Here is a 13,130-nt window from a genome sequence, read left to right on the forward strand (position 1 = left end):
AATGATCAACTTCTCTGTTCTAGGGTGCCCCCTGCCCCCGTATATAAAGGAGCAAGGAGGGAGGGAGGCCGGCCCTTGGGGCGCGCCAAGGAGGGGGAGGAGTCCTCCTCCTAGTAGGAGTAGGACTCCCCCTTTCCTAGTCCAACTAGGAGGAGGAAGGGGGAAGGAAGGAGAGGGGGAAGGAAGGAGAGGGGGGCGCGCCCCCCTCCCTAGTCCAATTCGGACTCCCTATAGGGAGGGGGCGCGGCTGCCCCTTGTGGGCTGCCTCCCCTCTTCCCTATGGCCCATGTAGGCCCAATAGTCCTCCCGGGGTTTCCGATAACCCCCCGGCACTCCGATAATTATTCGGTGACCCCCGGAACTCATCCGGTGTCCGAATATAGTCATCTAATATATCAATCTTTATGTCTCGACCATTCGAGACTCCTCGTCATGTCCGTGATCACATCCGGGACTCCAAACTATCTTTCTCGATCGTCACCGGACGGCAAGCGTGCGAACCCTACGGGTTTTAGAACTATGTAGACATGACCGAGACACGTCTCCGGTCAATAACCAATAGCGGAACCTGGATGCTCATATTGGCTCCCACATATTCTACGAACATCTTTATCGGTCAAACCGCATAACAACATACGTTGTTCCCTTTGTCATCGGTATGTTACTTGCCCGAGATTCGATCGTCGGCATCTCAATACCTAGTTCAATCTCGTTACCGGCAAGTCTCTTTACTCGTTCCGTAATGCATCATCCCGCAACTAACTCATTGGTCACATTGCTTGCAAGACTTATAGTGATGTGCATTACTAAGAGGGCCCAGAGATACCTCTCCGACAATCGGAGTGACAAATCCTAATCTTGATCTATGCCAACTCAACAAGTACCATCGGAGACACCTGTAGAGCACCTTTATAATCACCCACTTACGTTGTGACGTTTGGTAGGACACAAAGTGTTCCTCCGATATTAGGGAGTTGCATAATCTCATAGTCATAGGAACATGTATAAGTCATGAAGAAAGCAATAGCAATATACTAAACGATCAAGTGCTAAGCTAACGGAATGGGTCAAATCAATCACATTCTCTAATGATGTGATCCCGTTAATCAAATGACAACTCATGTCTGTGGCTAGAAAACTTAACCATCTTTGATTCAACGAGCTAGTCAAGTAGAGGCATACTAGTGACACTCTGTTTGTCTATGTATTCACACCTGTACTAAGTTTCCGGTTAATACAATTCTAGCATGAATAATAAACATTTATCATGATATAAGGAAATATAAATAACAAATTTATTATTGCCTCTAGGGCATATTTCCTTCACCCTCATCTCGAACGACATGGTTTGATCGATGTCCTTCGCTGTTGCGAATGAGTCATTCGGTCTGGGGCTCTCCCAGACCGAACGTACGGGAGATATCGGTGTCCTATTTTTTCCTAATGGTTGTACTTTTCACGAAACCATAATAAAAATGCATTTTCAGTTTCTCTTGAGGACGAATACAATATTGGTCCTTTTCCTATAATTGATTCTGGTAAAGCCCTCAGTTGGCGTATTTTTCATGTTACTTTTCAAAATGTCAAAGTTATAAGTTTTATTTTGGGGAGTCAAAGTTATACAAGTGTGAACATATAACTCTTGTCTCTTGAGCTCAGCATATCATGGTTTACTGAGCAAGGAGGGATTTGTGTTCTTAATGTGCAAGTTATCATATTTTAAAATGGGAATCATAAAATTACACAGACATACACATACGACCTTCCAAAAAAACAGACATACACATATGTGTACAACAGTTTTGCTAAACGGGGTATCGAATGAACTCGTAATGACTTGAAGTTTTAAATGTAGCCTCTCTAGAGTATAATGAGGCCACACAAAAAAATCAACTCATTTTGAGTGCATTTTATTGTTGTTTAGAAAATAATTTCATTTAATAAATAAATGAGTTTTTGAGCTACGAGTGATAGCTAGGCTTGGGTTAAATTTGTGAAATAATTCAGGTAGCTCACAGATATCACAAAAGGACATGTGCAAGGTTCGGGGTGAGTATTGTTCTAGAACATTAAAAGGGAGAAGGGTTTGCTTATTCACCATTTAATAAAATCACAAAAAAAATTCAAAATTAATCATTGAATTAATGCAATATAATGCTTGTGCGATGCTTATGAGATGAACATGGTGCAATAATGATGAATAATAAAATAACAATCAATTTTTAATTTGGGGTAACCCCGCGAGCTGTTACAAAAGGTAACATATAAAAGACTGCACCATGTTCGTGAACAAATTTTAGATGTATACATGCATGTAACACCATCACACGCACACAGTCACCAAGCACATAACTAGAGTCATGGACATCAACAATGGAGATGCCATCACAGAATCATAAGGTCTTGTTGTCGACAAAATGCCACCTCCAGTTGGAAGAATAATCCCCTAATTAGGTACCAAATCCGTCAAACATAGAATCGAAGGTTGGTTCTCAGCTTCACAGATGAACATAGTAAGGTGTAAAGTGATACAAGTACACATAGTACTCACCTTCACGGATGAACTTAGTAAGGTGTGAAGTGATACAAGTACACCATCACATTCATAGTACTTACCTTCTCAAGGAAATTGGGAGCATGTGTATCTATCAAATGAGAGCGATGGAAGACAATGCGAGATAGAAATGCGATGCAATCACGTGGCACAACCTAAACTTAGCCATCACAAACTATAGTTGGGAATCAAACAAACAACCCATTGCCTTGTAGCACTATTGGTATTACTATCTTCTGACCAATTCTATGTTAGTAGTTGATTGCGGATGAGAACTGAATAGTGGTTTTATAGTTAGGAGGGTGATTATACCATTACTCCATTAGAGATCCGAACCCATGTTTGACGCTTTGGTGTCTTGTTATTGTGGTCTATAGCTTCGTGACTTCAATCTTCAATCAACATACGGTGAGCACACATGTATGGATGATGTTGATGATGATGATTGTGTGTGGGGGGAGGGGGCAGTTATACTCGGTGTTTTTATTACATTTTTAAAGGCTGGATATGGACAAGACACATTGCAAACTAATCAAAGTTGATTGAAGACACAAGGCTGGATATGTAACAGTCTCAACCAGAACTGAACAAGGTATTGTAAAAAATCGAGTTTCATGGAATTCATGTAAACAATACAAATTGCAAATCAACCAAGTAACACATGATAGTTGCAACCATAACTATACAAATTTGTCAAGCTTAGACTAAAGTTTGTAAAAAAGGCTAAGTATGTAGGAAAAGGTACAAAGATAATTTTGTATGCACCTAAAAACACATGTGTTCATTGTTATTTTATATCTCTATCGACTTCTTGCTAGATATTAGAAGTAAGTTCACAGGGTCTTTTATACCATTGTAGCTTGGAACATTTCACTAGTAGATAAAATTAAACATAGGCAGCGGTAATTTAAGTTTAGCGCGGGAAAAAAAGGTTAGCATTGCCAGTTGTGAAAGCAGTAAGACCTCTCACAATAGTGTATCATAGCATATGCAATACTAAATTGGCCTGCTATTATGACATAGTATTAATTGAGTAAAATTATGATACTAGTATTATTTATAATATCATATCTTAATAAATAAGGTGCTATTATGGATCATATAAAATAATAAATAAGCCTATCTAAAATATAAACTTTGGTATCTGTATCATTCACTGGTACTATACCTCCGTCCTGATTTATTAGTTCCCCTTGTATCTTAGGTCACATTTTGACCTTTAGTTTAAATACCATAAAAATAGTATCATTGGAAACCTCTTTCGAATATGAATCCAACAATATAAGTTCTGTGATATACTCCCTCCGTCCCAAAATTCTCGTTTTACATTTGTCTAAATACGGATGTATCTAGTTACGTTTTAGTGTTAGATACATCTGTATCTAGACAAATTTAAGACAAGAATTTTGGGACGGAGGGAGTACAACTTATATTTTGTTAGTGAAATACACGGTTGAAGAAGAAGACTAATAAACCAGGACGGTAGTAGCATGTTATACATGTTTTGGTTAATTTTTTTTTAAATCTCCAACGGACTTTTCATTTTTCACCGTATGAAAAGATTGTAAATTTAGGAGGGTGACATGTGACTATCATCGTCAGGCCTGTAACATCAAGTCTAACGTTGCAGTGGATATGGAATTTTTAGCTAGGAAAGCTACATTTCCATCGCTTTTATCCGTAACGAGCAGCTACTTATCGAAGTAGAAATGCATTACTAGCAGCAACGGGCAAACCCGGTTACCCGCAGAGCCAGACAGCAACCCAGACCCGGTCGCACCCATACGAGTACGAACGATTAACCCCTGACCCATCCGAGCCCACTGAAACAACGGGCACCGTTCCTTCCCCCACGTCCCGCCAGGACCCATCCGTCATTGACCTAGCATCAAATCAAACCAACCAACGGGAATTTATTATACCAAGGAATAATAAATTACTTGTATTACTTACCGGGCGAGGCGACACGGGGGAAGGGAAAAGGAGGAGTAGAAGCATCGGGTGCATCTCCGCGTCCCGCTGCCATTCCTTCCTTCCTTCTCTGCTCTTGGCCTTCTTCCTCCTTCCCCAAGGCGAGAATCCGCGGCGGATTGACCCGATTTCGATCCCGTCTCCAGATTTCCTCCACCTCCAGACACCCACCGCAATCCGCTCCCCCTCAACGTGCGCGCCCGCGCAATCCCACTCGCCCCCATCCTTATTAATTCCCCTTCCCTTCCCCACCTCTAAACCTCCTCCTCCTCCTCTTCCTCCCCGGCCTCGTCCCCGTCCCCGTCCCGCACCGCCGCCGCATTGCTCGGCCGCGGCGTCGATCTAGACTCTTAGGGGCGTCTGCATTTCTGTGTTTTCGTTCGATTCGGCTCGGCGCTCGATCCGAGAAGAAAATGTGGGTGGCGGAGCGGGTGCTGGGGGAGCGCCGGATGCGGGAGATCCAGCGCTTCACCCGGAACGCCAAGCTCACCGTCGTCTGCCTCATGCTCACCATCCTCGTGCTCCGCGGCACCGTCGGGGCGGGCAAGTTCGGCACGCCGCAGCAGGACCTCACCGAGCTGCGCCACCGCTTCATCTCCCACCCGCAGCGCGCGCTCTCCGAGCACCACGACGCCCGCTCCAAGGCCTCCGACGCCCAGGCCCAAGCCACCAAGGCCGCGGGGAAGGCCGCCGCCCGGGACGACGAGCCGGAGCCGCAGCCCAGGTCGCTCCGGGACCCGCCCTACACGCTCGGCCCCAAGATCTCCGACTGGGACGAGCAGCGGGCCGCCTGGAACCGCCGCCACCCGGAGACCCCGCCCTTCCTCAACGACGTCAAGCCGCGGGTCATGCTCGTCACGGGGTCCTCCCCCAAGCCCTGCGAGAACCCCGTCGGCGACCACTACCTCCTCAAGTCCATCAAGAACAAAATCGACTACTGCCGCATCCACGGCCTCGAGATCTTCTACAACATGGCGCTGCTCGACGCCGAGCTCGCCGGCTTCTGGGCCAAGCTCCCGCTCCTCCGCGCGCTCCTCCTCGCGCACCCGGAGGTCGAGTTCTTCTGGTGGATGGACTCCGACGCCATGTTCACCGACATGGCATTCGAGCTGCCGTGGGAGCGCTACGGCCCCTACAACTTCATCCTGCACGGCTGGGACGAGATGGTCTACGACGACAAGAACTGGATTGGTCTCAACACCGGCAGCTTCTTGCTGCGCAACTGCCAATGGTCGCTCGATTACCTCGACACCTGGGCGCCCATGGGGCCGAAGGGCCCTGTTCGTATTGAGGCTGGAAAGGTGCTCACCAAGTACCTCAAGGACCGGCCGGTCTTTGAAGCCGATGATCAGTCGGCCATGGTGTATATCCTCGCTACCCAGCGTGAGAAATGGGGTAACAAGGTGTATCTCGAGAATGGCTACTACCTCCATGGCTATTGGGGGATCTTGGTGGACAGGTACGAGGAGATGCTTGAGAATTACCAGCCAGGGCTCGGCGATCATCGGTGGCCACTGGTCACTCACTTTGTCGGGTGCAAGCCATGCTCCAAGTTTGGGGATTACCCTGTTGAGCGGTGCCTCAAGCAGATGGACCGTGCCTTCAATTTCGGGGATAACCAGGTGTTGCACATGTATGGGTTTGAGCACAAGTCTCTTGCGAGCAGGAGGATCAAGAGGATCAGGAATGAGACCAGTGACCCTCTTGATATGAAGGATGATTACGGGTTGCTCCACCCAGCGTTCAAGGCCCTCAAGACTACTACATGATAACTATAGTACACTACTTCCACGTTTATTTTGTTCGTTCGTTCTAGATTCTCTTGGATCAAAATCCTATAATTCTTCTTTTTGTAGACTCAGGGTAACAAGGAAATCTGGTTTTGGTATCAGGGGACGGATATCTATGTTGTACTGTGAAATGTTAGAGAATGAAGTTATGTTGTTGATGGCACAATCTATGTCTTCCGCTTCTATAAATCGCTAACTGGTCACTTCTAAATAGCTCTATGGATTTCCTATTTATTTGTTATCGGTAAAACAGTTACCATTTTCGTTTGTCGCAAGTGTACATTTCACTTCCCTAAATGTTATTGTTGGTGTGCTTATTGGTTCTTCTTCAGTAGGATATGGTCGTCCCTCTGAGCCAATTATTTTGCTTCCCTATTTGCATTGCTATTGGTGGTAGTTGGGTAGGAGGATATCTTGTTTTTTGTCATATATGAGCTGCTGGAAATCCTCGAAACTGTACCTGCCTGATGTGTCCTAGCTTCAGCTTCATCAGTTTAGTTTTGAAGCACTTAATATGGCTGCAATACATAAGTTTTTGTGTAGTTTGAAGTTCTCACCAAATTGAGAGTTGATATGAACTTGTTAGTGCTGGGTGGTCTATAAATCAGTGATGATTCCCTCGTCATGAGATTATGGTTTGTTCAGCTATTGCCAATGCAGATGCCCTGTTATGTACCTTCTTCTGGATGAACTGCTACGTTTTTCAGTTTCTAGTCTACCTGCAAATTCGCCCGAGCGGATTGTCAGTTTTGACTATGCTTTGGACGTAGCGTAGCAGGTTTGTCCTTGAGTGAAGCAAATCACTTGAGACTTGTCTGGTTCATTTTCATAGGGTAATTCGGTTATCTTCTCCTAGTAGTTGTAGAGTTCTGCATCTCCTAGTAGAGTTCTGCATACTTAGAGGACCCCATAACTTTTGGCTCCATGTGTTATGTGGTGCTGCCAAGGATCTGGTCGGTGTTCAGTTTCAGAATCCTATGCCATCACATGGTCAGGAGCTCAAGTTAACTTCGAGTTCAGTTACAAAATTCGTGATGTCTGAGTCAACGATTTGCTTCCCTCGACGCTGCGAGTTATTAGTTCTCATGCCCCAATGAATTCTCTTCACTATGCTCTAGGCAGTCAACTGTGGTAGATGCTAGAGTATTGTAACTGCATATCACATGCCAAAGTAACGAAGCTGATTTCTTTCCAGCATGTAGCCTATTAGGACAATGTGGTAAAAAGAAAATGGACATGGAACCCTGTGTGTCAATTTTGTTCTGAATCTGAGAGTATCCATCAGCTGTTCTTCCAGTGCTCTGCTGCAAAATTTGTTTGTGCTCAAACTAGTCCTGGCTTTTTCTCCCACTATTTTGACTGTATTGGTAAATTTATTGGTAGTAGTCGCCGTAATATTCAGTTTGTTGGGCTTGCAGCTATATGCTTGGCTATATGGAAGATTCGTAATCAAGCTTGTTTCGATAAAAAGCTTGTGAGATCCCTTGCTGAATTCATATGTTCTTATGCTTGTTGCCTTTTACAGGAGGCTTTGGCACAACATGCTGATGGGACTGGGGAAAATGAAGATGCACCTCTCAATTTGGTAAGAACTCTACTAGGTGGAGCTGATGGTGATGAAGAAACAGGTGATGCAACAGAAGAAGCACTGAAGCAGACATGGAAGAAGACTAGGTGAAGAATTATAAAAGAGACAGCTGGAAATTTATGAGCCTTGGCCTTAGCTTATGATGGTCCTTTTTAGTTTTTGTTTTGCTGTTAGCGGTGCATGAGGCGGCTATAACCTTTTTTTAGTTTTTGTTGTGCACACTGAATGCTAGAGTTATTTTTTTTTAACTGCTGGATGCTATAGTTGAATGTTGGTCATTGTGTTATCCTTATAGTGGAACAGATCCTTTTTTATCGCATGGAAAAAAAATGTAAGTTTGCACACTGGAGCAAGCAATGGATCGGTCGAAACTCAAAATTTCATACGTCGGTGCATGCACCTGGTCTACCGTAGACCTCACTTGCAAGTGACATGAGTGACTGTAGAAAGTAAGTACGTGCTTTAGATATGCAGTAGGAGAGAAAGGGGAGGTGCACACCATCGTAGCAAAAAGCATAAGGCCGTCAACGAGCAGATGTGAGACAAATACATCATGATAGACTCCGCAGCAATTGAACAAGCAAATTTCCAGTATTAAATGGTTACGAATGGAGCAAAAACAACACCCTGTCTCTATTCTAACACTTCCCAGCAGCCGAGAAGCAAACCTCGTGCTCCAAATGCTGCTGGGTTCTTATTGCCTGGCTCCCCAGCGACAGAGGGGGCCACCTGCTAAACCAACGCTCATTTGTATAGCTGCTTCAGTCTTCTCGCAGCTTCAATAATGTTCTCTCTGTGGCCAAATGCACTGACCCTCACAAAGCCCTCACCGCCGGGCCCAAATCCACTGCCGGGAGTAGTGACCACGTTTGCCTTCTCAAGGATCTCGGCAAAGACATCCCAGGAATTGCGGTCAGGGAAGTGCACCCACACATAGGGGGCATTCTTCGCACCGTAGACGTTGAATCCGAGCGACTCAAACGTGTCGACAATGATTTTGGTGTTCTCCTTGTAGAATCCGACAACGTCTTGCATAGCCTGCATGGTGGACATGGGATGAGAAGCAGCAGTGCACAAAGAAGCCATACAATAAAGATTTCAAAGCACTGAACCCCTACCTTTAGACCCTCTGGAGAGAGGCAGCCTAAACCACCGGCCTGAGAGATGGTCGATGCGCCATTGAAGGAAGTGCAGACTATGCGGTTGAAATCTTTAGCGACTGGATGCCCATCGGAGAAAAGGAGCTCCTTAGGGACCACAGTCCAACCCAGTCGGACACCAGTGAACCCAGCATATTTAGAGAAAGATGCTGTCTCGAGGGCAACCTACACATCAACAAATCATAATGATACAGGTTCAGCTTGACATATTTGATGGAAACAAATTGTTAGTAGTCCTCAGAAAACTGGACCGGACATGTTGGTAAAATTCTTAAAATTTCCATAAAATGGTAAGCTAAATCTAGAAACATAGAGCCTACCTCCTTCGCCCCAGGAATTTCAAAGATGGATTTTGGGCTGTCATCTGATATGTACATGGCATAAGCAGAATCATAGACTATTATGGACCCATTGTCCTTTGCGAATTTGACCAACTGTGTTAGCTGGTCCCTAGATGCAGCAGCACCAGTAGGATTGTTGGGTGAACAGAAGAATATGATATCTGTCCGTGGGACCTTGGAAAGATCAGGGAAAAATCCATTTTCAGGACTGCATCTCATGTATTCAATATTTCCATACTTCTGAACATCCTGCTGATATAAGTCAGTTTGCCCCATGATAACACTTGAATCAACATATGCCTGTTGAAATGGATGTATCATATTAATTTTGCAACATATATAATAGTACAAAAAAGTAATGATTTATCATAATAATAGGATGATAACAAAGAAAAGTAGCAATTATATCACCACAAACATCATTAGGTTTGGGAATCACAAATAGATAAGGGAAAAACAACTGAAGTTTAATATTAATTGCAGAATTTTATTACGGGATATGATGGATCTTGAACTGCAATCTTCACTTTAGATCCAAAAAGAACCTGAAATTTTGAAGCATAAAAGTTATGAGCGACAATGTAACATTAACAGTAGACAAAGGGGGGAGAAGAGGCGTTCTGAACCTGTAGGCGAGAAATGTCACATTTGGCACCATCAGAGACAAATATATCAGTTTCGTCAATACCAAGATCCGCATAGTAGGTTGCAGCAATTGCTGCCCTTAGTTTCTGTAGAAACAATTAATGCACCATTTTTAATGATGAAAACGACATTTGAGGACAGAGTATGTCAAAAAATAGCGAAACATATAATTGAGAAGATAAACTTTAAACTCATTGTAGACAAAATCAAGAGTCACACAAGTATTTGGATAAGCCAGTAAAAGAAAATCAAGTATCAGCCCATGAAGAGATTATGGATCTCTCCAGACAGAAAATCTAAAGCATGGAATTAACAATTCAAAAGCCATAACTAAATGGCCACAGCTTCAGATGTCATCAGATGTTGGTCATGGGTTAGCATACCATCTTTCCTAGTCAAATAATCTGCGATCGGACTAGACCACTTTTACAAGCATATGCGGAAAACAGTTACACCCACTTTCTTAGCCATCTAATGATGTCTATTGATGGATTAACAGAAAAAGGTTGCGCATTAGTAAAACAGAAACAGATGCCATTTTATTTATGGACATATGTGCACAGTCTCCTCCAACATGAAGCTTCGACCACTACCTTTCATAAGAATATGTTACCAAGATATTATAAAATTGTGATGTTACGAAAATATTTTTCCAGACCAATCTAACGATACTATGTTCACATAAACAATCTAAATAATTAACATATTTTTTCCATTAGTGAAGTGAGAAGCAATATTACCTTTTCACCTTGTTCAGCTCCATAACCACTGTAGCCATCCACTGTGGATAAAGCATGTGCTCTCTGCGTTTATATGTAGAACCGTCAAAGAACAATATTGGATTGCGAAAGAGGAATTATGCAACACAGAATGAAAACATGAACTTTCTTAGTCTACTCCCTGCAAAGATGTGTACTGTGTCGAATATTTGAGTAGCCACCCTTTACCAAGGAAAAACATAAACATGGGCATGAACATTTTGCCAAGAAAAAACACACCATGCATTACATCTACAAACATGTTCCAAAGAAATTAGATTTTGTCTTCTTTTTTACTTCCTGAGATAAACAAGGTCTAATGTAATGCAGCTAGCAATTTCTTGTTTTTAGGAACGATGAGATACCTCTGCCATGGCATTTGTTATGACCTCCGGAATGGGCTCAGTAGTGTCACCTATTCCCAGACTTATAATTTTGGCGTCAGGATGCTTTAGCAGATGAGCTGCCCTTCTTCTGGCAATCTGAATGGAAGTTGAGAGATTATCACTATCAAAACCCAAATCCCTAATACGACAGTATGAACAAGAACAAAATCAAAGAACAACAACGCAATGGTACCTCCGGAAACAAATAGCCTGCTTGGAGCTTGGCTATGTTGGCATTCCGCGAGACCTTCGTCGTGTAAGCTTCACCATGAAAGCATAATATTTCAGTACACCACTACTAGGTTGAAATTTGGATGTATTTGAAGGCAGCTAAGTGTTGGAGAGAAGGAACAGTACATGTATCGGCGGCCGGAGAGCTACTGGCGCAGCGTACATTAACGGGCAGCCTTCTCGTCGTCCGGAGGTGGCTCGACTTCGATGCCCTGCAAACACGTCAAGAGAGTGACTCGTCGAGCTACCGAAACGCGCCGTGCGGTACCGAGAGGGGAAGAAGTTGGGTACCTGAGGGAGAAGGAAGGCGACGAGAGGAAGGACCGGGGGGTGGTCGTGGTGGAGGGTGAGGCGGTAGTTGCCATCGTCGTCGGCGGCGGGCGTGGCGGCGGCGGGTAGATAGGTGGAGGGGGAAATCAGTACCAGCTTAGCCCTCCCAACGAGGGAGTGAAGACAGCACTCAGATAGGTCGGGCCGGGCCGGGCCGCGCCGGTCGAGTCCACCAGATATTTTGAAGGCCTGCTCCGGTTCGCTGCTCCGTGTTAGTATTACCGTGAAACTTCCGCAACGAGAAGACAGTTAGCTGCATATTACAACAGCTTTTTTTTTTGCAAAAACTAGCAAAAGAGCCCGTGCGTTGCAACGGGAGAGAAAACATAACACACGCTCTTAACTCAACAACCATCACTCAAGACCACAATAGATCCATCTCCTTTATTTTTGCGAGGCATCATATTTGTGTTGCCGCTTATCCTCCTTCTCACCCTCGCTGGCGATGGCCTCGGTGTTCACACAAAACAACAAAAAAATGTGTGTTGAATATGGTTAATCCTAAGGCGTCTCTCTCCCCCTCTCTCCTCCCTCTCCCTCCCTCTCTCTCTTTCTCTCTCTCTCTCTCTCTCTCTCTCTCTCTCTCTCGCTCGCTCGCTCGCTCGCTCGCTCGCTTTCTCTCACTCTCGCGATGAGAAATCTGTTGTTTTCCCCTGCGACATTTTTCAGAGGTATGCATGTGTAGTTATCGATGTTTTCTTTTCCCTATATGGTTATAGTGGGGTGTTTATTTGCAATCTGGATCGCCGCCAGTATGGGAAAAAAAGGATCTTGCGCTATAAATTATAAGTTTGCTTTCATAATAATATTTTAAAAATATTTAACAGGTAAAATTAACATCATATTTAGATTCCACACATTTTTCTAATAAAATTTCATATATAATATGTTAAAATCGAAGTTACGGTTTAAAAGATACAGATAATTTAGAAAATCATTTGGTTTGACTCAAATATATTCAAAAATAAATATAAAAATACTTAACAGGTAAAAATAATCTCATATTCATATTCTACATATTTTTTTAATCAATTTTCATATATAACATGTTCAAATCGAAGTTACGGTTTAAAAGATATGGATGATTTTAAAAAGCACTTGTTTTACTTAAATATGATCCGCGGATGAATTACCTAAAACATCAAGGGGGTGTTCGTAAAATGTAAAATAACGGTTCGGGTGTGACTTAAATCCGGACGGCGGGTTGAATTATCTGAAATAGAGGGACTTTTCTGAAAAATGCCATGACGGACGAAAGAAACCCAATTTGCTTTATTATTAGGTAAAGATATTACAACAACTTTCTCTCAAATCAAACTCTGTAACATTGATCAAGTTTATATTAAAAAGGGAAAAAACTAACGCCCACACGTGTG

The 13,130-nt window shown here is 43.5% G+C and overlaps 2 protein-coding genes across 2 annotated transcripts; one reads left to right on the forward strand and one right to left on the reverse strand.

Annotated features, from left to right (window-relative positions):
• The first annotated feature begins 4,521 nt into the window (after positions 1-4,521).
• On the forward strand, positions 4,522-6,481 carry LOC123097721 (probable xyloglucan 6-xylosyltransferase 1). Its single transcript, XM_044519539.1, has one exon. The coding sequence runs from the start codon at positions 4,939-4,941 to the stop codon at positions 6,292-6,294; it is 1,356 nt and encodes a 451-aa protein (XP_044375474.1). The 5' UTR covers positions 4,522-4,938; the 3' UTR covers positions 6,295-6,481.
• A 1,960-nt stretch (positions 6,482-8,441) lies between these two features.
• On the reverse strand, positions 8,442-11,934 carry LOC123097720 (probable LL-diaminopimelate aminotransferase, chloroplastic). The gene is made up of 10 exons (XM_044519538.1): positions 11,716-11,934; positions 11,551-11,636; positions 11,387-11,454; positions 11,173-11,289; positions 10,790-10,852; positions 10,031-10,135; positions 9,899-9,949; positions 9,384-9,704; positions 9,022-9,228; positions 8,442-8,941 (listed from the first exon to the last, which is right to left on the reverse strand). The coding sequence occupies exons 1-10, from the start codon at positions 11,787-11,789 to the stop codon at positions 8,648-8,650; spliced, it is 1,386 nt and encodes a 461-aa protein (XP_044375473.1). The 5' UTR covers positions 11,790-11,934; the 3' UTR covers positions 8,442-8,647.
• Between the last annotated feature and the right edge of the window lie 1,196 nt (positions 11,935-13,130).

Source organism: Triticum aestivum, chromosome 4D, assembly GCF_018294505.1.
Source record: "Triticum aestivum cultivar Chinese Spring chromosome 4D, IWGSC CS RefSeq v2.1, whole genome shotgun sequence".
NCBI lineage: Eukaryota > Viridiplantae > Streptophyta > Magnoliopsida > Poales > Poaceae > Triticum > Triticum aestivum.